The sequence below is a fragment of the Phacochoerus africanus genome, chromosome 15, assembly GCF_016906955.1.
Source record: "Phacochoerus africanus isolate WHEZ1 chromosome 15, ROS_Pafr_v1, whole genome shotgun sequence".
In the NCBI taxonomy this organism is placed as follows: Eukaryota; Metazoa; Chordata; class Mammalia; order Artiodactyla; family Suidae; genus Phacochoerus; species Phacochoerus africanus.
Genome location: NC_062558.1, coordinates 36,427,230 through 36,451,887, shown reverse-complemented (window position 1 = coordinate 36,451,887; position 24,658 = coordinate 36,427,230). Strand labels below are relative to the sequence as shown.

Genomic DNA, 24,658 nt, shown 5'->3' with positions numbered 1-24,658 from the left:
AAGTGGAATATAAAACATCTTAATATTTTTGGGAATTCCTGAATGAATCTGACTAGGAACCATGAGGTTGCGGGTTCAATCCCTGGCCTTGCTCAGTGGGTTGAGGATCTGGCATTGCCATGAGCTGTGGTGTAGGCCGGCAGCTATAGCTCTGATTGGACCCCTAGCCTGGGAACCTCCATATGCTGTGGGTGCGGCCCTAAAAAGAAAAAAGACAAAAGACAGAAAAACCAAAAACCAAAAAAAAAAACCAAAAAAAACCACCTCAATATTCTTACGCTGATTACATACAAAAATGACAATGTTATGGATATACTGAGTTAAATATAATGTTCTTAAAATTAATTTTACATGGTTCTAATTACTTTTTTTTGTCTTTTTGCCTTTCCTAGGGCTGCTCCCTCAGCATATGGAGGTTCCCAGGCTAGGGGTCTAACCCGAGCTGTAGCCACCGGCCTACGCCAGAGCCACAGCAATGCGGGATCCGAGCCACACCTGCGACCTACACCACAGCTCATGGCAACGCCAGATCCTTAACCCACTGAATGAAGCCAGGGATCGAATCCGCAACCTCATGGTTCTTAGTTGGTTTCATTAACCACTGAGCCACGATGGGAACTCCTCTTTTTACTTTTCTAATGTGACTAGTAGAAAATTCAAAATTACGTATGTAGCTCTCATTTGTTGCTCACCTTGCACTTCTGTTGGATGGTGCTATTGTAGACATTAAATGCGATCAGTCTTTCCACTTAGATGTACAATAAGCTATTTACAGAGCAGAGAACTTCTTGCCATGCTGTTTTCATTGTCATGTCTTGGGATGAAATGTTATGTATATGTCCTCACAAATACTCTGACACATTAAAAAGATCCTCTTGATTTTTGTTTAACTGCATTTCTCCTGATAATATTTTTGCTTTATTTCAAATTCATTAATTCTTATAACCTATACTTTATCATAAAATTGTGAGTAGCTCCTTTTTGAAACAGTTCCTTTTTAAATAAAAATGAGAGAAAGAAGAGAGTATACCATATACTTTACTGGGCAATGACACTAGTTAGCAGGATGGTTTGTGAGTGAATAATTATGGACAAGTTATCAGACATTTTATAATTTAACATTACTACATATCACTTAATGTCAAAAAAGCAGGAGTAACAAGTTCAACACAAGGGGAAAATTCATTCATCTGACCTATTCCAGATGAATCTACTTTAATAATGTTTCTTTTAATCTTTGAGTTTCATGTTTGTAAAATTCTGCGGTGCAGAGTAATAAAAAAAAAGAAAAATGTTTAATTAAAAAAACTACAGTAACTGGCTGGCTATCATTATTCATTTTCATACATGTCATGCTTGAGAAAGCTTTGCATATTTTAAAAAGCTATGGATCCACTAAAGCTGTCAAAATCCAATCTCTGTATACTTCACACTTCTACATTTGAGTAAATCAGCACTACATTTATAGGTTCATAAAACTTTTTGACTCATTCCTATGACACGGTGGTTTTTTCCCTCAATTTGTTCTCATTACCAGCTGAAGTTAATGAGAAAGTATTAAAGAATGATTTGCGCTGGAACTGTGTTTCTACTTCAGAGTATCCATTTACCCCGACTTTCTTTTCTCTTATAGAATAGTTTTTTAGAGTAAAGAATAGCTAGAAAAAAAGGAAATTCCTCTTCTTGTCATCATTCATAATAAAACCAGTTGATCTCTTAAGGAAACACAAAATCTTCACTATAAATCAGAAAAAGGACCACAAATAGTTAAACGCTCATTATTCTCATGTGGATTAAATTTATGAAATTTGAAACATTTTACACAACCTCTTAGAGTGGAATATCACTCTGAATATCACTGTGCAACATTTTTCCTACTAAGAGAGGGCTATAGAAAAAAACAAACCAAAAACATGTTTTTTCCATATTTTAAGCCATAAAAGTTAACCTGAAAACAAAAGGAAAAGGAATTCAAATTTAAATGGTCTCTTAGCTGCCTGCCACCTTAGGAATACCAATTTATATGAATTTTAATTTACTGTTAGTATTCTGTTAAAAAGAAAAAAACAAAAAGGAGGGGAATCTCAGGTAAGGCACCACTGAGTATGAGAACATTATATAAGTTGTAAGTAGTGAGCCAAAGCTCAATTTCCTTCTCTTACTTGGTGGGTAAGGAACAGCAGCTCTTCCATCCTTGCCAAGAGGTCGGTCTTCTGTCCCAACTGCAGGCATCTTTGATGAGCGCAGTGCAGGTGACACAGCCTAAGAACAGATTATTATTATTAAAACAGAGTAACACATTTGTATATAAGTAGGATGGCAGTTGCTTATTTCTTAGTGTATGCCTATTGATATTTTAACATAGGAAAGATGCTTCCTTACATAGTGTTCACCAGGTGAACTTCTAGAAACATGAGCAGACAGTGACACAAAAAAGATGGTTACAAGCTTATCAAGTATGAGAAACTGAGTGACTGCATCTTCTTTTCATGGATCTGGTAAGGGCAGGCTGTGCCATCAAAGCAGAGCTTGCAGACCTTAAGCAAATCTCCCCTCCCAGGTCATTAGAGAAGCAGTTTCAGGGACACAATAATTACATTATGGTGGTGCCTCTAAGCAGTAATAGGCTATCAGTCTGGCCTTCCTTCTGTTTGGAAGCAGGCAGCTAAAAGAGATGACCTCAAGACCTCACAAATTATTCTCTTACGTTTCACCTACCCCCAAATCTATATATTTCACTATATCTACATATAGGATACAGATTACTACATGAAAACACATCTTCATGAAAAAAAAAAAAAAACCTGATTTCATAAAACTAATGAAATAAGAGGTTTTTTTATTTGTTATTCAAAACAAATTAAGTACCTTAATAAGCAAGATTATCTTCAAGAACGCAAACGAACTGATGGCAAAATAAAGAAAAAAAGACTCTCATAAAGAGGCCTCTTATTTATGTACACTTATTCAATGTCGTGGAGTTTAACTATAAAATTAAAGACTTATGAGATGAAAACTTGGACAACAGCCTCTCAATTCCACTTACTATTAAGATGAATTTGCAAAATGATCCTAAGGTAAACTCTTCCCTTGATTAAATGCCAGGGTAGAAATCAGAATAAAGTAGAAACAAATATTTTAGAGAAATGAAAATTAGATTAAAAATGTCCAACTCTCCTTTGCATATTAATATTACTAAGAATATATTTAAAAAAACAAAGTAATACATTTCTTCATTTAGTCCAATAGTAACTCATAATTTATACAGAAAGTAATTAAGAACAATAAGTCAGAGCAAAGACAACAAATCACTAGGGATGATGGCTGGGAATAGCAACCAGGCTACAACTTGCTTGCTTTTTTTCCTTTTCTTACATCTCTCTTTCTACTTCTTTTTTTTATAGCCACACCTGCAGCATATGGAAGTACCCAGGCTAGGGGTCAAATCAGAACTGCATCTGAGACCTACACTGCAGCTTGCAGCCACACCAGATCCTTAACCCACTGAGTGAGGCCAGGGATCAAACCCATATCCTCAAGGAGTCAATGTTGGGTATTTAACTCACTGAGCCACAAGAGAAACTTCATCTACTTCTCTTCGATTCCTTTGTGATTCATACTTTCTTCCCACCATTACCACACCAAAGCATCTAAGCTAACCCTCCTATTTCTCTGGAGGTGGCCATTTTGGGAAAATCTGGCCCTACCCATCAGTCAGCGCTGAGAAGCCCCAGGGCAAACAACAATCCAGGTGGGATCACAGCTCCGCCCCTCAGTAAACAGACTACCTAAAGACCCCTCAGGCACACAGCTGCCTCTAATCTCATCCAGACTAAGCCCCACCCAACAGAGGGATTAGAATCAGCTCCACCTACCAGTGGGCAGGCATCAGCCCCTCCCAACAGGAAGCCTACTGCAACCCCCCACACGGACTTCAGCCACAAGGGGGGCAGACACCAGAAGTAAGAGAGGCTACAACTTTATTATCTGTAAAAAGGTCACCACACAAAAAAACCTATAAAAATGAAAAGACAGAGAACTAAAACTCAGATGAGGGAGAAAGGAAAAACCCCAGAAAATCAGCTAAGCTAAGGAATGAGGAGATTCTTAGCCTCCAGGAAAAAGACTTTAGATTGTTGATGCTGAAGAAGATGCAAGACATTGGAAATAAACTGGAGGCAAAGATGGATAACTTACAGGAAACACTGACCAAAGAGATACAAGACATAAAACTTAAGAAGAGATGCAAAATACAATAACTGAAATAAAAAATTCACTAGAAGCAGCTAACAGTATAATACAGGAGGCAGAAAAACAAATAAGCAAGGTGGAGGACAGATTAGTGGAAATTACGGATGCAAAACAGAAAAGAGAAAAAAGATTGAAAACAAATGAAGAGCGTCTCAGAGAACTCTGGGACAATGTTAAACACACCAACATCCGTATTATAGGGGTGCCAGAAGGAGAAGAGAGAGGGGACAGAAAAAATATTCCAAGAGATAACAGCCGAAAACTTCATGGGAAAGGAACCACTTACTCAAATCCAGGAAGCACAATGAGTACCATATAAAATAAACCCAAGGAGGAATACACCAAGACACGAATTAATCAAACTAACCAAAATTAAAGACAAAGAGAAAATCTTGAAAGCAGCTAGGGAAAAGAAACAAGTATCATACAAGGGAACCCCAATAAGGTTATCAGCTGATTTTTCAGCAGAAACTCTGCAGGCCAGAAGGGAGTGGCATGATATACTTAACGTGAGGAAAGGAAAAAACCTCCAACCAAGATTACTCTACCCAGCAAGGCTCTCATTCAGATTTGAAGGAGAAAGCAAAACCTTCAAAGATAAGCAAAAGTTGAGAGAATTCAGCAAGGCTAAACCAGCCTTACAACAAATACTAAAGGAACTTCTCTGGGCAGAAAAGACAAGACAGCAACAGGAAATAAAAACTCCACAAATGACAAGGGTCACCAGTAAAGGTATATATACAGTAAAGATACGAAATCATCCATGCACGATTATACCACCAAAATCAGAAATCATGGGAAGAGGTGGGTACAAATGCAGGACACTGGAGATGAACTTGCAATTAAGAGAACAACAACTTAAAACAATTTCATATACATATAGACTCTTTTTTTTTTTTGTCTTTTTTGCTATTTCTTGGGCTGCCGCCACGGCATATGGAGATTCCCAGGCTAGGGGTCAAATCGGAGCTGCAGCCACCAGACTACACCAGAGCCACAGCAACACGGGATCCCAGCCACGTCTGCAACCTATACCACAGCTCACGGCAACGCCGGATCGTTAACCCACTGAGCAAGGGCAGGCACTGAACCCCGCAACCTCATGGTTCCTAGTCGGATTTGTTAACCACTGTGCCACAATGGGAACTCCTACATATAGACTCTTATATCAAAACCTCAGAATAACTGCAAACCAAAAATCTACAATTGATACACAAACAAGGAATCTCTGAAGAAGAAATATGTCTCATAGTAAATAAGTGCATAATCCACCGTGAAGGGGGTCATCTGACATCATTCTTGGAATGCTGAAGTCTTCTTAAAACTGATTCTGATTTCCTCTCCATCAAAGAATTTATGATAATTATAATTAAATAATGCAACTGTACAATTAAATAAGTCTACAATTGTGTTATTAATAACCATTTATCTCCATGGTACAATGTAAAGTCTATAATGTCTTGTTTATCACATCGCCTAGAATGGTGTAATGCCTTTATTGAAGAATCAGTAAGATGTAACAAATTGTGAGGACATATTTATATAGTTAAACTGTTTTTTAACCAATTTATGCATTTTATATTTTAGTTATTTTCAGAGGGTGTATTATTTTTGTTATTCTTACCAGTTATGTCATTCTTTTTATTATGCTATATAAAATATTTAATGGTATAAAAGGCTTTCTTCTTTATAAATTTTAGTTGTATAATATACACAATTTTAATATAATGCTAATTTTTAAAGAAAAATTGAAATGTAATAGAAATTACTAAATAGTAAAAATGAACACCATACAAAATGGGATAAAATATAGAATACATTTCCTATTTGTCTTGGCATATTTTCCATTCCACTTCTCCAGAGGGAGTCACTTAATCTGTTTCTTAAGATCCATGATATAATAATCTATGTGAATGTAATTGTGTTTAAATATATGTATTTTATTTTGTAAAAAAAAAAAAAAAAAAATTTAAAGAACAGACATTCTACCTAAACCATGCAAACCAATCACTAGATATTATTGAACATGAAAAGAAAATTGTATACAGTGATGAATATATTTGCTTTGGAATTAGTTAACTAGCTCGTTACCTACAATTGTAACTAGCTAGTTACCCTCAAATTACAATTATGAAGATACAGCTGAAGGGTAAGATTTAAAATGTTCTTTAATTACTGTATGATAGATAGTTTCTTACTACTACTCACTCATAACTGTCAATTCAAACTGTTTCCAATTTGAATTCTACCAAGTTTTCTTAATTAGTTTCTAACAAGATTTGCTTAATTAATGGAGTTTTTATTATTGTTGTAATTAAAAATAATTATGGGAAAAAATAAAAATAAATAAAATTGAAATTAGTAAAAGTTAAAAAAATAAAAAAATAAAAAAATAAACTAACCCTCCTTAAAACCAACCCAAGATAATGTGTGGCTTTACAGAGACAGTCATATTCAAAAAGGATCTCCAAGGCCTGGGTCAAAGAATAAGGAAACATGTCATTTCTTCCACCAAAGTTTTTCACATTGTCATGTCCTTTTCCTTCCTTCATGCAGTCACTGCCGGAATTTAGGACCCTGTGTTTTAATCTGACAAGTTACCAAACAGTAGTCTTGCTTTCTGTGTACCAGACTGATGAAAAACAGCACTTACTTCTACCAGATCAGTTCCACGCTCAGCAGCCTTCAGAAGAGCATATTACCAGTAGAGTTTGAAGTCCAGACTTAATTGTGGCCAAAAAGCTTCCCAGCCCCATTAATCTTTACACACTATTCAGATAACTCTCCAGTGTACTCACTATCCAAGGTCTGGCTAGTTCATTCTTGTTGCTTAATCACGGCTCACTGCAGGTTCAAACTAACATCCCTCCCCTGCCTCTTACTAACCTAGCTAGTCTTTCCACATTTCAAGTCAATTCCATTCTTTGAAGTCATTATGATCTCCTCATCTTCTGATTGCTTAGAATACTAATGGTATACAACATCTGTTAATCAGATACATTTTATTTTAAAGTGAGAATGGGCTTTAGAAATCCTATTCCTTCTTCATCTTCAAGCCTTCACTTAAAACACTGCTTGCCTGTCACTTTGTACTTGAACATACAGCATCTTTAGATTCAGGTCAATTACTGCACTCACAGGACTAAGTATATTTTTAACTTTATATGTTATTTCTCCTTAAGTCTGTGAGTATCTAAAGTATCAGAGTGGTAATTTAATTATATCTATAACTTACAGTACTTGCCACAGGGGAACTGGTCATTAAATGATTAACAGATAAGTGGAAGTTACATGGGAAAGAAAGTAAATATATAAATAAAAAAAAATAAGTAAGTTGATTCCATGAAGAGAGCACCCATCTTACTCATTTCTAGGTTCCCCGGAAATAAAAGGCTCTTTTTTTTTTCTTTCTTTTCTTTTTGGGGCCACACCCACAGCATATGGAGGTTCCCAGGCTAGGGGCAGAATCAGAGTTGTAGCTGCCAGCCTACACCACATGCACAGCCACAGCACCACCAGATCTGAGCCAAGTCTGCAACCTACACCACAGCTCACAGCAATGCCGGATCCTTAAGACACTAGGCGAAGCCAGGAACAGAAGCTGTGACCTCATGGATGCTAGTCAGATTCATTTCCGCTGAGCCACAACAGGAACTTGAAAAGGCACTTCTATTTGCCCAAAGGCACAGAGTTTTTTAGGCGAACAAGGACACAAATATCCTGATTCAGCTCAGCTATTCTCCAAAGAATTATAAATTCTTATCTATCACTTGAATCACATGATGCCTTGTATTATTTAATGTCTATGTGTATAAATTTTATCTCCTGACTGATGCCATAATTCTAAAAAGTATAGAACATAATTATAATACCTCTTATAATGTTGACTAACCTGTGACTTATTAGATGGATAAAAGGTTAAGGAGCATTATTTTAAAAATCTGAGCTCAAGGGCTATGTGATACACTTCTGTTAATCTCATGATATTGAGAAAGATTTAAAAAAATAAATGTGAATGACTTTAATATTTACAACAGGAATAACACCAATTTTAAAAAAGCCATTACAAATAAAATCCAAGAATATTAGAGGCTACACTAATAACTTTTAAAATCCACTCAAAGTACACAAACATTTTTTAAGAACATTCAGAACCTGAAATAAGAGCCCTCAATTCAGTAGACCAAACTATAAATAAATACTGAAACACTGATACAAGTCCACCCATTTAAGTGAATTTTTGTTTGCATAGCTATGGCAGACTCACCCCAAGTTCGTCATCATCAGAATTATCAAAGATGTTGTCCAAGTCATGAAGGGAAGGTGCCAGGTCTGTCACTTGCGTAAGGCTACTGGAGCCAGCTCTGCCAGCAGCATTATCCTGCCGGACATCTGTGGGGAAGGAGGCAAAAAGGCACAGAATCAGCAACTTTGTTAAGGGAGGAGGAATGAGGAAAGGACAATGAGCAAGCCCTGCCTGTGAATTGTTTCCCTAGGTTTTTAGTTAAATTTAGAGACAATTAGTGCCAAATATGTTTATTAGTTTTGAAAGGAACTGAAAAACAAACTATGAAAAATATATTAAGGATGAGATCAAATTACTGCTATTACAATAAGAATAAAAATTTAAATAGAGAACCATCTCCCTCGCATCTTATTTTAGCAACCATCCAAGTGAGGCAAATAATCATTGTACACACCTGTTTTAGTAGAACTGAAAAGGGACATGGCATTTTTCCCTTCAGGCACCGGCGTGGAATGACCTGGTGTAGTGACATCCTTGGTACCAAATCCATCCTCTGACTGTATAATAAATTCAGCCAAACAAAACACATGAACACCAACCCAAAGTGTGGAATATGAGGGAGAACACAAAGAATTAGAGGGTAGAATGGAACTTGTTATGAGCACAAGTATGATAAATCATGGTCTATGCAACCAAAGAAAATAAAAGATATGTCCTTTGCCCTGAATTTAAACCAAACCGAAAACTCCCATACTTTCCCCTAAATCTGGGTCAATTGGGGTTTTATGCCTCAATAGTACTGGTGGCATTTTATTACAGACCTGCCATGGTGTTACAAGCTGCCTTAAATATAGTATTTTAGATGTTGAATTATGGTTCAGGCTTTCTGGATCTAGATAGATCTCTATAAAGGAATCTAAGAAGTATTCTCCTGAACTACCCTGGCCTCTTTTAAATGTTTTTAAATGTCTTACGTCCTCTATTATTAGGCATACTTTAAAAAAGTACCATTTCAAGAATGGCCCTGTAGTTTAGATGTTTTAAAATTTAAGGCTCAAAACAGCAGGCACCGCCAGTACTCATATTTATGACAGTGAAACCAGTCTTGGAGTAGTATTGATATTAATTCAGAGGTACACAGATTAAGCGCTTATTAGCACAGTAAACGCAGTGAGCGCTCAAGAAACAGTAGATATTGCTAGCAACATTTTTTCTTTACATTCTGGGTATTTTGGAATAATAATTAAAAAGAAATAAGCAGGGAGCATAGGCCAACAATAATTAGCATATGAGAGGAAACATGCACTGTACAAGCTATAGCCTGGAAAATATGAGGCTTCATTTATGTTCGGCTGACTTTTAAACAAAGGTGAGCCATGACATAAAAAGGGACAATACGCTGTTTGATACAATAGTACCAAGAGCATGAATATGGGGACAGAGCAATCAGGCAAGACTATCTCAAACATTCTGCCTCCAAAGTATTCCCACACGTGTTATACTGACATAGACTGAAACCCACACCAGGCTGGACTCTCTATATGTTAAATGGTACCTTATTCTTTTTCAGGGAATCTTTCTCTGTCCCTTGTTTGCATTTCTTGTTCGCTGTAAAGATGTATTTTATGTCACCATCCTCAAAGGTATATGGGTCATTGACTTCTCCCAAACTGTCTCCAGGTTGTTGTGATAGGGGTAATGGGTCAAGGAAGTGGAGTGGCTGCATCTGGGGCTGCTTGTCTTGCCAGATTTTAAACCGTTTGTTAGGTTGTGCTAAGAGTCTGAAAGGGAAAATAAATGACAATTTAAACAAGATAAAGTAAAAACATTAGGGTTTTTTCTTTTCTTTTCTTTTCTTTTTTTGGTCTTTTCTAGGGCCACACCTACTGCATATGGAGGTTCCCAGGCTAGGGGTCTAATCGGAGCTGTTGCCACCGGCCTATGCCACAGCCATGGCAATGCCAGATCCCAGCCGAGTCTGCGACCTACACCGCAGCTCACGGCAATGCCGGATCCTTAGCCCACTGAGCGAGGCCAAGGTTCGAACCCGCAACCTCATGGTTCCTAGTCAGACTCATTTATGCTGTTCCACAACAGGAACTCCCAGATGTTTTTTAAAAAGCAACATTTAAAACTTCAAGTACTTGGAAAGCTTAAACTAAACTTATTCACGATTAAATAAATTTTAGCAGCCTCTGTCAAGAACATATGCTTTTGACTCTGATTTCATTTAACAGCACAAACAGGCTTTGAGGACAGTCTAGGTTCAAATTCCATCTGTGTCATTTATAATGTCCTTCTTAGGTATGACATTAAGGTAGTAATACAGCTGTGGTGAAGATTAAATGAGAAAACCTGTGTGGGAACTATTTGGAATAATAAGTAGCTCAAAAGCCCTCTGAAGTATTATTACTAGATGCATGATACGTACCCAAGTGCAAGTAAAGCCTTCCTTAAAAGTAGCAACATACCAAGAGGGCACTGACCACAATATGGTCAAAGCTTCATTCTTTGATTAACAGATAGCAAGCCAAAAATAAATACTAGTGCAGCTAATTCAACTCTACAATGAAACCTTTATATGTCAGCACTGAAATAATGACACGTGTGTTAAACCTCACGATGGACAAAGCATTTGACTTTTAAACATTTTCCAAATGCAGATTCTAGAATGGTGAAGAAAGGCCTCTTTCATTTTGTATCTGAAGGCCCTGATTCTTGGGAACCTATGGCCTTGGCCTTCTGGTGAGTGATCAGGTGGATGGGTCAGAGAGTCGCCTTACCTTTGCAATGCAGTGCTCTCTGAGTTTACCTCCATTTTGGCATCACATCTCTCACCCTGGAGCTCTGGAGGCCGGAACTCGACATCATCAATGGATGGAAGATGATAACTATGCCACCACTTATCTGATGAATCTGAGTTCGAGGGCCTAATCCCACAATATAAGGCGGTCTCACTGACCTCTGCCATCAGAGGCAGTCTTTGGCCTACGAGGACAGTTCTGTCATCCAGCGTAGACAACTGCTGGAGTTCCAGCCCATTTCCATAGAGGGCTGGATTCACAGGGACAGACGGTGGGTCCAAACTCTCCGTTTCCTGACCTCGTGGCTGAGGGCTGAGTGTTGGCGGCAGAGGGGAAATAGGGGAATGAGGTGAATCCATAGGATTCAGATTCATTTGCTTGCTTGTATTTCTGGAAGGCACGGCCATTTGCTTATCATACTTCCTACTGCTAGACACCTCTAAGGAGGAGTCTATCCCTGCCAACCCTAGCTTCTGTCCTGGTGGATCTTGTTCCATGCATAACTCTTCAGCCACAGAGGGCCTATGATGAAATGGTATCAAGGGTCTCTTTTGCAACTTGTCTCCTTTTTCCTGTCTTTCTGTTGTTTTGTGCTTAGAAGAAGCAGGAGGTGGTAAAGATGAAGATGATGATGGTCCTGCACTGAACCCTGGTTGTGATATTGTGGGAGGTCGACTAGGTCCTACTGCACAACGCTTTAAAAGTTTATGCCTGAAATGAGAATTAAAATGAAGTCAATAGATACGCAGATGAAAATAAATGCATCATTCTATTTATTTATTTATTTTGGTCTTTTTAGGGCCACAGCTGTGGCATATGTAATTTCCCAGGCTAGGAGTCCAACTGGAACTGTAGCTGCTGGCCTATACCAGAGCCACAGCAACATGAGATCTGAGCCGTGTCTGTGACCTACACCACAGCTCATGGAAATGCCGGATCTTTAACCCACTGAGGGAGACCAGGGATCGAACCCATGTCCTCATGGATGCTAGTCGAGTTTGCTAACCGCTGAGCCATGACGGGAACTCCTGAATCATTGTAATATTATGGAAGAGACACCTCTGACAAGGTTCTGTCTTTTAAAACATACATTATGTGCACTAATACATTTATGTGAACTCCAGGTGTTAAATATATTCATAAGGACTAAAAAATGCAAAACCCCCTAATAGAAAATGATGAACCAATCACATATAAGTTAGGTAGATAAGAGGTAGACTTAAGAAACACTGATTAAAATGATGCTCATAACCTCTACAAAAATACTAATTTGAAAAATCCCCAAATCCTTGAAATTTGATGAGGGCCTTAGATAATCTGTTCGTGTTGCATTTTAAAACCAAGAGTAATGAGACCATCTGTCAAGAAAAAAAAAAAAAAAAAGCTTCCAATTTCTGTTTTACAACACGCTAGTAAGTCCAATATAGAATGGTTTATAAAACTTACAAAGTTGTAATTCAGGAATAAAATAACTATACAACTCTCCCCCAAAGTGGGAAACTAAGAAAATAAGGTCAGCCTTAAGAATATTCAATAGGATAAATAGTATACTATGAACCTTATATGCTACTATCATCTAAGAAAGACTGTATAAAAGACAACTTCGGATCTTACACAAACAGGTTAAAATGAGACAAGTAAAAAGGCTGTGAGAATATTAAAATGACGCACATATACAAATGTATCTATACTATCTAAGCAGGAATAACAAGTCTATTCACATCCTAATACACCTCTTGGCAAGCAAGGCAAGCTTTCTCCATAAGGGCCCACTAGATGATGCTAAGATTTAATCTGTGCAAAAAAGTTACATAACAGGTTAGCCAGTTCCTCCCAATATATAACTCATTCCCATGGAAAAATGTAAGCTCTCCTGCCAGTGTAGCAGTAAGTCTCTGAGGCCACCAGGGTGGCATTAAATTACTGCTGCACTGCACTAAATGATGCCCTAGTGAGCAGTAAAATGAATTTGTGTGGTATAATGGGATGGTTTAGTGGGACAGCAGGATGGCCACTCTGCCCTATAAAGCCATTAAACAGTGTGAAGGGTGGACCTTTCCATAAGGGGGTTGGTAATCCTGCAGCAGACAATCTGAAAACACTCTTACCAAAGTCTTTGGTACTCTAATAAAAAAAATAAAAAATAAAAAAAAAAGTTAAAGAAAAGAAAAAGAAAAAATCCTGGAGTTTCCACTGTGGATTAGTGGTTAAGAGTCTGACCAATATCTAGCCATGAGGATGTGGGTTTGATTCTGGCCTTGCTCAGTGGGTTAAAGGATATAGCATTGCCATGAGCTATGGTATAGGTCACAGATACAGTTTGGATCTGGCGTTGCTATGGCTGTGGAGTAGGTCAGCGGCTGCAGCTCTGATTCAACCCCTAGCGTAGGAACGTCCACATGCCGTAGGTGCAGTCCAAGAAAGAAAGAGAGGAGTTCCCGTTGTGGCGCAGTGAAACGAGTCCGGCTAGGAACCATGAGGTTTTGGGTTCGATCCCTGGCCTTGCTCAGTGGGTTAAGGATCCGGTGTTGCCATGCATGAGCTGTGGTGTAGGTCGAAGATGCGGCTCGGATTTGGTGTTGCTGTGGCTGTGACGTAGGCCAGCAGTAACAGCTCCAATTTGACCCCTAGCCTGGGAATGTCCGTATGCCCTGGGAGCGGCCCTAAAAAGACAAAAGACAAAAGGAAAGAAAGGAAAGAAAATAAAAGGAAAGAAAGAGAGAGAGAGAGAGAGAGAGAGAGAGAGAGAGAGAGAGGAAGGAAGGAAGGAAGGAAGGAAGGAAGGAAGGAAGGAAGGAAGGAAGAAAGGAAGAATCCTGACTTTGAAGAAGGCTGCTTATGCATAAAGCTATTGTTAATAAGGCAAAACTTGGACTTAAATACCCATGGCACAGTACCACAATAAGAGATGAAGGTCTCATCTGAAAATATCTCGATTATAACTTCTAAGGGTGAGAAAGACAAACACCATATGACATCACTTATATGAGGAATCTAAAAAATGGATACAAATGAAATTATCTGCAGAAAAGAAACAGACTCATAGACTTTGAAAACAAACTTACAGCTACCAAAGCAGACAGGCAGTAGTGGAGGGATGGACTGAGTGTCTGGGAATGGCATATGCACACTGTGATACACGGAATGACTGGCCTTTGGGGACCTGCTGTATAGCACAGTGAACTCTACCCAATATTCTGTGATAATCTATATGGCAAAAGCATCTTAAACAGAATGGGAGTTCCCATCATGGCTCAGTGGAAACCAATCTGACTAGTATCCATGAGGATGCAGTTTGATCCCTGGCCTTGCTCAGGGGTTTAAGGATCCAGTGTTGCCATGAGCTGTGGTATACGTCGCAGACGTGGTCTGGATCTGGCATTGCTGTGGCTGTGGTGTAGGCCTGCGGCTATTGCTCCCATTCGACCCCCAGCCTGGGAACCTGCACATGCTGCAGGTACAGCCCTAAAAAGACAAAAAATAAAAAAATAAAATAATGTAAAATGGATGTGTGTACATGTATAACTGACTCGCTATATTGTCTAGCAGAAATTTTCACATTGTAAATCAACTATACTTCAATAAAACTTTAAAATTAAAAAAAAATGAAACTACTCTTTGGTACTCAAAGTCTTTGGTACTCTTAAAAAAATAATCCTGACTTTGAAGAAGGTTATCTATGCATAAGACTATTGTCAATAAGGCAGAAATTGGACTTTAAATTTCCAGGGCACAGTACCACAGTTAAGAGATGAATGTCTCATCTGAAAATATCTCAATTATATCTTCTAAGGGTGCTTATTCTAAGACCTAAGCTCTAAAAGTCTTTTACATAAAACTTTTAGATTTGGATCTTCTCGGAGAGCACTTAACCACCCCAGTCTTTCTGATAAGTATTTTACAGTAGCCTCTTTAAAGTAAAGACTTTTTGCAAAGTGGATAACCTTATAAAGTCATTTTTTTTAATTGCATTTAATGACTCAGCTACATTCGTTGGAATGGTTGGAATTAGGAATATGCCAGTAAGTTAAAAGACCATCCATCACTGCAAATCTGTGAACAGTTAAGGGACCTAACCGAAGCAGGCAGCAGGAAGATCAGGCTCAGAGGGTGAACTATATGGGTGGTTCCTTAGTGGGAAGAAATCAGAAGCAGGGCCAAATAGTTCAAAAACACATGGTGACTGAAAGAATTAGGAAAGCATAATGATGACAACAGACATTTCAAAGGAAGTCACGGTGAAATGCAATGATAAAAGTGATCTGGAAACTTCAGAGAAATAAATACACGTTATAATTTCTAGGCTGAGAAGGGAAAAACTGTAACAAAAATGATGGCTATATGTATGAAATTGTGAGGGAACAGATATGTCAATATTAAGGATATATCTTAAAAGCACACCCCAAAATACAAGACTAGAGTACAAGTAGAAGTCAAGTTTAAAGACAAATATTTTGAAGTCAATGGAATGGAATGCATATCTACAAAGAAAACCTGAAAGGGCTAAGAATTTGGTGAGGAAACAATGAAATAACTCTAGAGGACAAAAGAAAAAGTGTTGTTTGTTAATTTACACTTCAGGTAAAAATAATTCAAAGTAGCGAATAAAAATGTGATAGAAATCAGTAAAAAGATTATTTATAAAATGTGAAAAAAATCCAGATGAAGGAAAAGAGCAGGAAAAAATAAGATGAAGGCACAAGTGAAATTAAATACACTAAAATTTTTTATCCTTTGTACTTCTTAAAGACGGACCATAACTTGGCTATAAGCTGTTTAGACGTCAATAGGAAAACACTTTCTGCCGTACAATTTACAATGGCATAGAGACAAAAGTAGACCAAGTATTCAGCTAGTATGCCACACTTATCCTGGGACTGGAGAGAGAGACATTCTTACATGCTCAGAGAGAGGACCCTTAATGAGCAAATAACATCAAAAACATCCTTCTTGGAGTTCCCGTCAAGGCTCACTGGTTAACGAATCCAACTAGGAACCATGAGGTTGCGGGTTCGATCCATGGCCTTGCTCAGTGGGTTAAGGATCCGGCGTTACCGTGAGCTGTGGTGTAGGTTGCAGACGCAGTTCAGATCCTGCATTGCTGTGGCTCTGGCGTAGGCCGGTGGCTACAGCTCTGATTCGATCCCTAGCCTGGGAGCAGCCCAAGAAATGGCAAAAAGATGGAAAAAAAAAATCCTTCTTGAAAAATCGCTCAAGAGTTTCATTAGGTATTTACAGCATCTCTCAAGAAAAAGCTGACTACCAAGGCAGAGATGATAAAAGAGAATCAATTCATATAAAAGAGGGGACATGAAGAAGCTGTCAAAATTATTATCTAAGTGTATATATGCATGCACGTATGCATTTACAGAGTTCTTGGGCATCATGACCACCTCCCTACCCAGAAGCCAATTTATGCCACATTAAGAACCCCATGATCTAAATTAGAGAAACAAAGGGCCATCTTCTAAGTACACTTATTTTCAACTGAAATTGTTTTATAAGTACTGAGCAATATCAAAAGGAAGCAAAGTTACTCTAGGTTGCTCCCAAAGTAAATTATCATCACCATATGCTCTAATAGTTAGCTGAGCCCTGAGATGGTGGGGGGTGGGGGGGTGGGGGGGTGGTAAGGCTGATATACACTTAAGAAATTTAAGAACCCTAATGAAAATGTGGACAATAAGATTCTTTACTACCACAAGGGATAAGTCAAGGCAACATAAATGAGGAGTGCAAAAACTTTCTACAGAAAATAATTTGAGTTTCTATTCAAATATCTAAATTAATGAGCAATAATTTTAGCTTTTGGCAGATGTTATTACTACATACCTGCATCAGTCAGCAGCACCAACATCAACAAAACACATTTTCTATAGGTGTATTTAATTAATTCTAATTCTATGAATTCAGGCGATCCTGCTTGATATTTACATCTACTTTAAAATTAAGAGTAATTAAATAAACTCATTTAAATGGCAAGAGATTGTCTTATCAAACTGATGTCCTTAGTTGAGAAGTAGTTATTCTGAAGAAATCTCTGAGAGCAATCAGATAACAAGGCCAGTTGTCTAAAAAAGCTCATTCTGAGTCCTGACAATAAAACCACCATTTACTTAGAAGAAAACACCAAGCTTTTTCTTCTCTACTGGAGATAGAAGATTTAAAACAAAACAAAGCAAAATGATGTGGAAAAAGTGGTCGGAGACAGCCAACACAACGCTCCATCATTCTATTGGACTACTCTTCTGCCTTGGCCACTACCTACCTAGAGCAAGAACAGCTGACTCTTTGGGTTGGATCCACAAAATCCCAAGTAGCAAGATTGTTAGCAGGCTCTTCTTCAAGAGTCGGAGTTGACATTTGGCTCCTCCTAAAAAAGGGTAAAAAATGTGGCTTGTGTAAACATGAGATAATATTCAGAGCTCTGGTGGTGCTGTTGGGGGGGGGGATGTTAAAAAGACATGAGTACATTTACACAGTAATGGGATCTTGCTGATAGACCAGAGGGGGGGGGGGTGCTGAAAAGTAAACTACCACTTCCATACACTAGAAGAAGTAGGATTCAAAATATTTTTAACTGTAGTTGAATATCTTTAACATTTTAACATGGGTGATACACAGAACAATTAAAACAACATCTGGCAGCACTTTTTCTTTTTTTGGTGGCAGGGCATGTTACAGCATGTGTTCTTGGGCTAGGGATCAAACCTGCACCACAGCAGCAGCCCAAGCCGCAGCACTGACAATACTGGGTCTTTAGCCCACTGAGCCACAAGGGAACTCCCTTTAAAAATTACCTTTTTACAACATCTATAAATTATATACTCTCAGACAGACTGTTAAAATCACTCTTAAAACTCCTATATTTACTAGCATTTAAGGGCAGCACTCCACACATGTAATACAAACTAAAAGAATCAAAAATACCTCCCACAAGTCACTAATAATTGGTAGCAAAATGTCTCTTGCTGCATAAATAAGAACACTGGGCAGTATTTCTGTACTGCTGATTTTGCTACAGCTGATACTGCAGTGTTTCACTGATGGCTCTGCAGGGACTCTGCTTGTTCTCCACACTTCCCTGCCTTTCTGGGTGTCTCAATTCCCTGTTCTGTGCTGCCGATAGAAGGGCTCTAATCTGCTGGAATTGGTGGAAAGGTTACTGGTAATAAAAATCAACGATAGTAAATGAAAGATAAAAGCAAAAGAAAATGTTAATGTGGAAATTGTCTAGATATTGCAGATGGAAGTGAAACTATCTGTACCAACAATTCTAAAGAAAATGATGACTAGAGTTATCTTCTCTCCCCCGCTCCAGAGGCATGCATGCAGCAGCTTGATGTGGGATCTCAGTTCCCAGACCAGGGATTGAACCTGGGTCACAGTGGTGAAAGCTCCAAGTCCTAACCTCTAAACCACTAGAGAACTCCCTAGAAATATTTTTTTAAATTCTAGAACATGGCATACGATTTTCCATTGTAATTATTTTAGATTTATCTAGTAGCCTATTCTAGAGCCAATTAATTGGGAAATACACAGTATGAATTCCAAGATATGTTTTAAATGTGTATATAAAGCTTTGAATAGTGGTCACTTAAGAAACATTTAACTTCTCAACAACAACAACAACAAAAAACAAACAAACAAACAAAAAACAAAACAAAACAAAACAAAAAAAGGAGTTCCCGTCAAGACGCAGTGGTTAACGAATCTGACTAGGAACCATGAGGTTGCGGGTTCAGTCCCTGCCCTTGCTCAGTGGGTTAACCATCCAGCGTTGCCGTGAGCTGTGGTGTAGGTTGCAGACATGGCTCGGATCCAGCGTTGCTGTGGCTCTGGCGTAGGCTGGTGGCTGCAGCTGAGATTCAACCCCTAGCCTGGGAACCTCCATATGCCGCGGGAGCGGCCCAAGAAATAGCAAAAAGACAAAAAAAAAAAAAGAAACATTTAACTTCTAAATGAGTGCTTAGAAGTTATTGTCCATATTTATTCTGCTTCAGAGAATCAAGACATTTATGTTCTTGTATCAGTCAAAAGGTGGATATCGCAGTCATATCAAAACAGATGTGAAAATATGTTAATGTAAATCTTGATAAGTTAAAAAGCACTTATTGATGACTATTTGTATTACCATTTATGCATTTAAAATAGTCACCAGCCACCTCTTCTTAGAATCAATTCTGGAGTTCCTATCGTGGCTCTGTGGAAACAAATCTGACTAGGAACCAAGAGGTTGCAGGTTCGATCCCTGGCCTTGCTCAGTGGGTTAAGGATCTGGCGTTGCCGGGGGGCTGTGGTGTAGGTCACACACGCGGCTCAGATCTAGTGTTGCTATGGCTCTGGCATAGGCTGGCAGCAGCAGCTCCGATTGGACCCCTAACCTGGGAACCTCCATATTCCGTGGGTGTGGCCCTAAAAGTACAGAAAGACCAAAAAAAAAAAAAAAAAAAAAGAATTCCTCCTCTTTTCCAAAAATATGTTAAGAATAAAAGAGTAAGAGAAGTGGGGCAAGGGAGGGAAGCTGAACAGAGGAACAAAAGAACTTTCCAAATCAATAAAAAGGAGTGGAGTAGCTACTAAACACCCCCCTAACTGTCATCAGTTCAATTCAGAAATGTCAATTTAAGCATAAGGCCAATGTATAATAGAAAACATGGCAAAGAGGGTTAGTTCCCTTTGTAAACAGGATATATTCACTAATTGGTAGGGAAAAGCCAAACCCACAATTACTATCCTGACACTCAGAGTGAATCTCTGAGCCACCTCTGCTGTGCTAAAGTCAGATGAACACCATGACAATCTTGAGACGATCAAGAACTTCAAAATTTTCCTGGATAATCAAATTATTTTGACATCTTTGTTTTGATTTTTATCCTAACAATCAAAAAACCCCTCAGGGTTTGGCCACACAATAGCACAATGTGATTGAGCCTCTTCATGCTGTAATCAGAGACATCGTCACTAAGCCACGATCCAGACATAATGCAAAAAACATACTTGGACTGGGTTCTGTTGAGGATGCATTCCTTCCAGACTCGATGGACCATATGATTGTGGAGTTTTGGAGGAATCTTCCCCGATCTCTTTGGACTGTGCATAGTTATCATCCCCCCGTCTTGGGAACCTAGGTGACTGACAGCATTCTGCGTACCTCCACTCTCACCTGGGAAAGGAAGACAATCTGGAATGTCAGAATTTTCTGAAAAGGTCTTCTAGTACATAGACTGCTGGCTTTTTCAACATAAATATTTTAATTGTTGAAACTCATCATGCAGTTTTGCTACTACTCCTGACAATAACACTATCTGTAGCTATGAGTAAATCTGCCATCAGTATAGCTTTCAATCACATCAATACTCATGCACTCACATACCCTCAAGGCCATATCCTTTCAGAGGCATTCCTACTTCACAGGTCCTGGAGACCATTTACATGTGAGGGTTCAAACACAACAATATTAAAGATATAAACATGCATGGTTGCTTGAAATTTTAAATCCCAATGCAGTAAGTTCCAAGGCAGAACAATTAACAGTAGAGGGAGCTTTATGCTCATGTAACTAAAGGGCTATGTAACAACTGCACATAGTGCCCTGGGTAGGAGAAAGAACTTTTTAACAAGGTCAAATATTGAATTTGTGGAACTCTTCATCTTTATGCCTGACACTATTTGTAAAAGCTTAACACTAAACCACCGAAAGAGGTTGACTCAACATTTTATATCAGATGATTAAAAATTCACTGGCTTCTAATAATTCCACTTAGTTCCCCAACTATACTTGGTATGTAATCCATTTTCTATTACATCCACATTAATTGCTGATAATACTTTTTTTTTTTAATTTATTTTTGCTTTTCAGGGCTGCACCTGCAGCACATGGAAGTTCCCAGGCTAGGAGTCGAATTGGAGCTACAGCTGCTGGCCTACGCCCCAGACACAGTAAGACAGGATCTGTGACCTACACCACAGTTCAAGGTGATGGCAGATCCTTAACTCACTGAGTGAGGCCGAGGGTCAAACTCGCATCCTCATGGATCGTAGTCAGGTTCATTAACCATTAAGCCCTGAAGGGAACTCCAAATACTGGTTACTGATTATAAGTATTCTACTACTTCCATCTCATACGACACAAATACTGAAGTCATTTTCCAGTATTAAATTTTGATTCAATTACTTTTATCTATTTGATTTCATAAATATATTGTGGGCTTTATGCTTGATAAAACTATGATGCAAAACATCTTGACTGAAATAATCAATTCTAAGCGCTCTGAAAGTCTCCACTCTCATCTGAAAAAGAAGCAACCTTATATCACAAACTAATACTCTTGGTATCAATGCAAAACAACCTTTACATAAGTTAGCTCAGCTCTATTTAAAAAAGAAAGAAAGAAAGGAAGGAAGGAAGGGGAAGAAAGAAAGAGAGAAGGAACAAACCCCAAATGATATTATTCGTAGGAACAGAAGCTTTCCTGTTCCCCAGAAAAATACTGTTATAACACAAATGAGATAAGTTAATGGAGACAAAAAATTTAGTCTTTCACTGCTACTTTTTATCTTAAAAGTTCTCTGAACTTGGTTCACAGTACAAAATAATTCATTTTTTATTTTTACAATGGATTTTCAATGCCTATTACAAAATGAGGCAAAATGGAAAAATAAACACAAGTAGATAACATACCCTTTTCCCCAAACACCCTTCAATACAGCCAAACAGATCACAAGTCCATGGTATCATAAGGGAAATGTTTATGACAAAAACAGGAGAGGAGGTGGGGAAAGCAAGCCATAGAATCTTTTCTGATTGAAGTTGGGTTAGGAGTTCCTGTAGTGGCACAGTGGTTAACAAATCTGACTAGGAACCATGAGGTTGTGGGTTTGATCCCTGGCCTTGCTCAGTGGGTTAACGATCTGGCGTTGCCGTGAGCTGTGGTGTAGGTCGCAGACGCGGCTCGGATCCCGTGTTGCTGTGGCTACAGCTCCGATTCGACCCCTAGCCTGGGAACTCCATATGCCACGAGAGCGGCCCAATAAATGGCAAAAAAAAGACAAAAAATAAAAAAATAAAGTTGGGTTAATGCTTTTCAGTAGCTTTTAATGATTAAACTAAAATGTGGCTGATACCTTACATGAAATTAAATGAGACTTGTACCCCATGCTGTTAAATGCATATTGAATGTTGTTTCTTACAATTATCACCATAAACAGAAGAGGAAAACTGATGAACCTCTCCCATAGAAGGCAGAGCATTGGGCCCTCCTAGGTCTGCTGCTAATCTAGGTGATACCCGGCCATTTTAAAGAGCAGAGTAACCCACTCTGTCCTATATCTAGGAAAACATGGCAATGCTCAACATTAGTCAAGTGCAGAATAACAAGGCTGAGCAGGATTCTCGCCGACGGAATATTAGGCATCCTAAGCTATAATTCAATGTTACTATACTGTAAAAATTTGGACAAATTCATTTACAACAAATATACCAGTGACTTTTATTCAGTTTTGTTTGTTTGTTTCCCTGTTTTATGGAGTAAGAAAACATCAAGAGATTTATTTACCTAGGGCCTAGCAGGATGACAGACACGTAGTTAGAATGAAAGAAATGTGATGATCTACAGTTATGAATTCTACAGGTGAAAACCACCATAATAAAACTTTTTTTGAATTATGAAATTTAGAGTTCTGAACTGATCAGAGGTCAAGGCATCAGGTACATTGCAGGCTTTCAATTTTAAGTTGAACACAACTTTCATTAAGCACCGGGCAAAACAAAAGCATAAAACATAAATTGATGAGAACTTATGTAGTATAACTGTTAAAAATCCAAACTTTGATATGAAATATGATTAACACTTTTCAACATATTCATAATTCTATACTTTATATTAATATATCTCCTCTATGATAGTATTATAAAAGAATACACGAGTATCTTTTGCTTTTTTAGTTTAAAGTAGTTTTAACAAAAATTCGTTGCTAGTAAATCCTTTCACAAGGGATCATCCAAATGCTCTGCTCTATCATATTAGAGCTGGATGTACATCTTTTCAGCATCTTAGCAACTACATGGCTTTTTTTTTCCCCCTGCCACACCTGCAGCATGCAGAAGTTCCAGAGCCAGCGACAGAACCTGCATCACAGAAACAACCTGGGCCAAGTGGTGGCAACATTGGATCCTTAACCTGCTGAGCCACTAGGAGACTCCTACAGAGTCTCTATTTCTATGTCCTACACACAGTATCTGAGTAATTCCTTCCAGGTAACTTAATATTGTGTGATGTAAATGGAGTTTTGAGCACTTTGTATATTGCTATACTGTATACCAAACACTCTCAAGTACATGGTCTAGTATGTATAACAACCCTGGAAATTATATAGTATTTACCAAAGCAGGAAACTTGATTGTTCAGATCAAGTATTAAATAAAGTCACTCATCTAGTAAAAACTATGGCTAGGTTTTAAAATTAGGTGTGTTCAATAGCAAAGTCTACACTTTTTCCCCAATATATTGTTTAACCATAAACTGAATTTCACTACATGCCAAGCACTATGCTAGAAAGTCTGAAATCTTATCTAATCCTCATGAAAACCACTAAGTGAGCATGTATCATGCTTCATGGTCTGTTTTCAAAGTTTAGGAGCCGAGACTTTATTTATTATGATGCTTCTGCCAAGATGGTCTACATTAAATGCCTAAAAATAATCTCATTTCTGCTCAAGTATGATGAATATCCTTTTCTTAGTGATTAGATTGTCAATTAAAATGAAGTCAATTACAACAGCAAAAATGTTAATAAAGAAGGCAAAATCCTCTCAATTAAAAAAATTTCTGAATATTTCCATAAGATGACAAATTCTTCAAATATAATTAATTTTTATCGTTAATGCAGACATATTATTGAAAGGACAAAGCACTTATTCAGAGCTTCTGAATGTTAGACCTACTTTATACTATAATAAAAAAAGAGAACTAAACCAAGACTTGTTCTTGGCTAGCAACAGTCACCTGGGCAAAGGCATCAACCATTCTCCAATTCAGTATTTCCCATTCGTTTAAAAAGTAAAAGCAACTTACATCTTGTCTCCTGACTCTGTATGTGTGTGTGACTGTGCGCACACATACGTGTGCATGCAGCATCAGTACAAAAGGGCAGAACTTAAGATAAACAACGAAACTGGTTAATTGGAGTAAAAACTAGTATGGGCACAATTAAAATTCTGAAGCACATAAATCCTGTTTATTTATAATTCGTTTTCTTCATTTTGTGAAATTCCCATGTTACTCTAGCTCCATCTTTTCTACCAGGAATTTCTCAATGTGTTTTCTCACCTGTTTCACAGCAAGGGAACTATACG

The 24,658-nt window shown here is 38.1% G+C and overlaps 1 protein-coding gene across 6 annotated transcripts in view; it reads right to left on the bottom strand.

Moving 5' to 3' along the window:
- MED13L (mediator complex subunit 13L) overlaps positions 1 to 24,658 on the bottom strand; it is a 322,312-nt gene that overhangs the window by 43,290 nt on the left and 254,364 nt on the right. For 5 of the 6 annotated variants that reach the window (XM_047759797.1, XM_047759795.1, XM_047759796.1 and 2 more), the window contains 7 exons: positions 20,302 to 20,467; positions 17,570 to 17,674; positions 11,281 to 12,012; positions 10,053 to 10,278; positions 8,952 to 9,054; positions 8,519 to 8,643; positions 2,163 to 2,262 (listed from right to left, as the gene is read on the bottom strand). In XM_047759797.1, coding sequence (XP_047615753.1) covers positions 2,163 to 2,262; positions 8,519 to 8,643; positions 8,952 to 9,054; positions 10,053 to 10,278; positions 11,281 to 12,012; positions 17,570 to 17,674; positions 20,302 to 20,467 — 1,557 coding nt within the window. The remainder of the gene's footprint in view (positions 1 to 2,162; positions 2,263 to 8,518; positions 8,644 to 8,951; positions 9,055 to 10,052; positions 10,279 to 11,280; positions 12,013 to 17,569; positions 17,675 to 20,301; positions 20,468 to 24,658) is intronic. The other variant, XM_047759799.1, reaches the window with a different exon arrangement.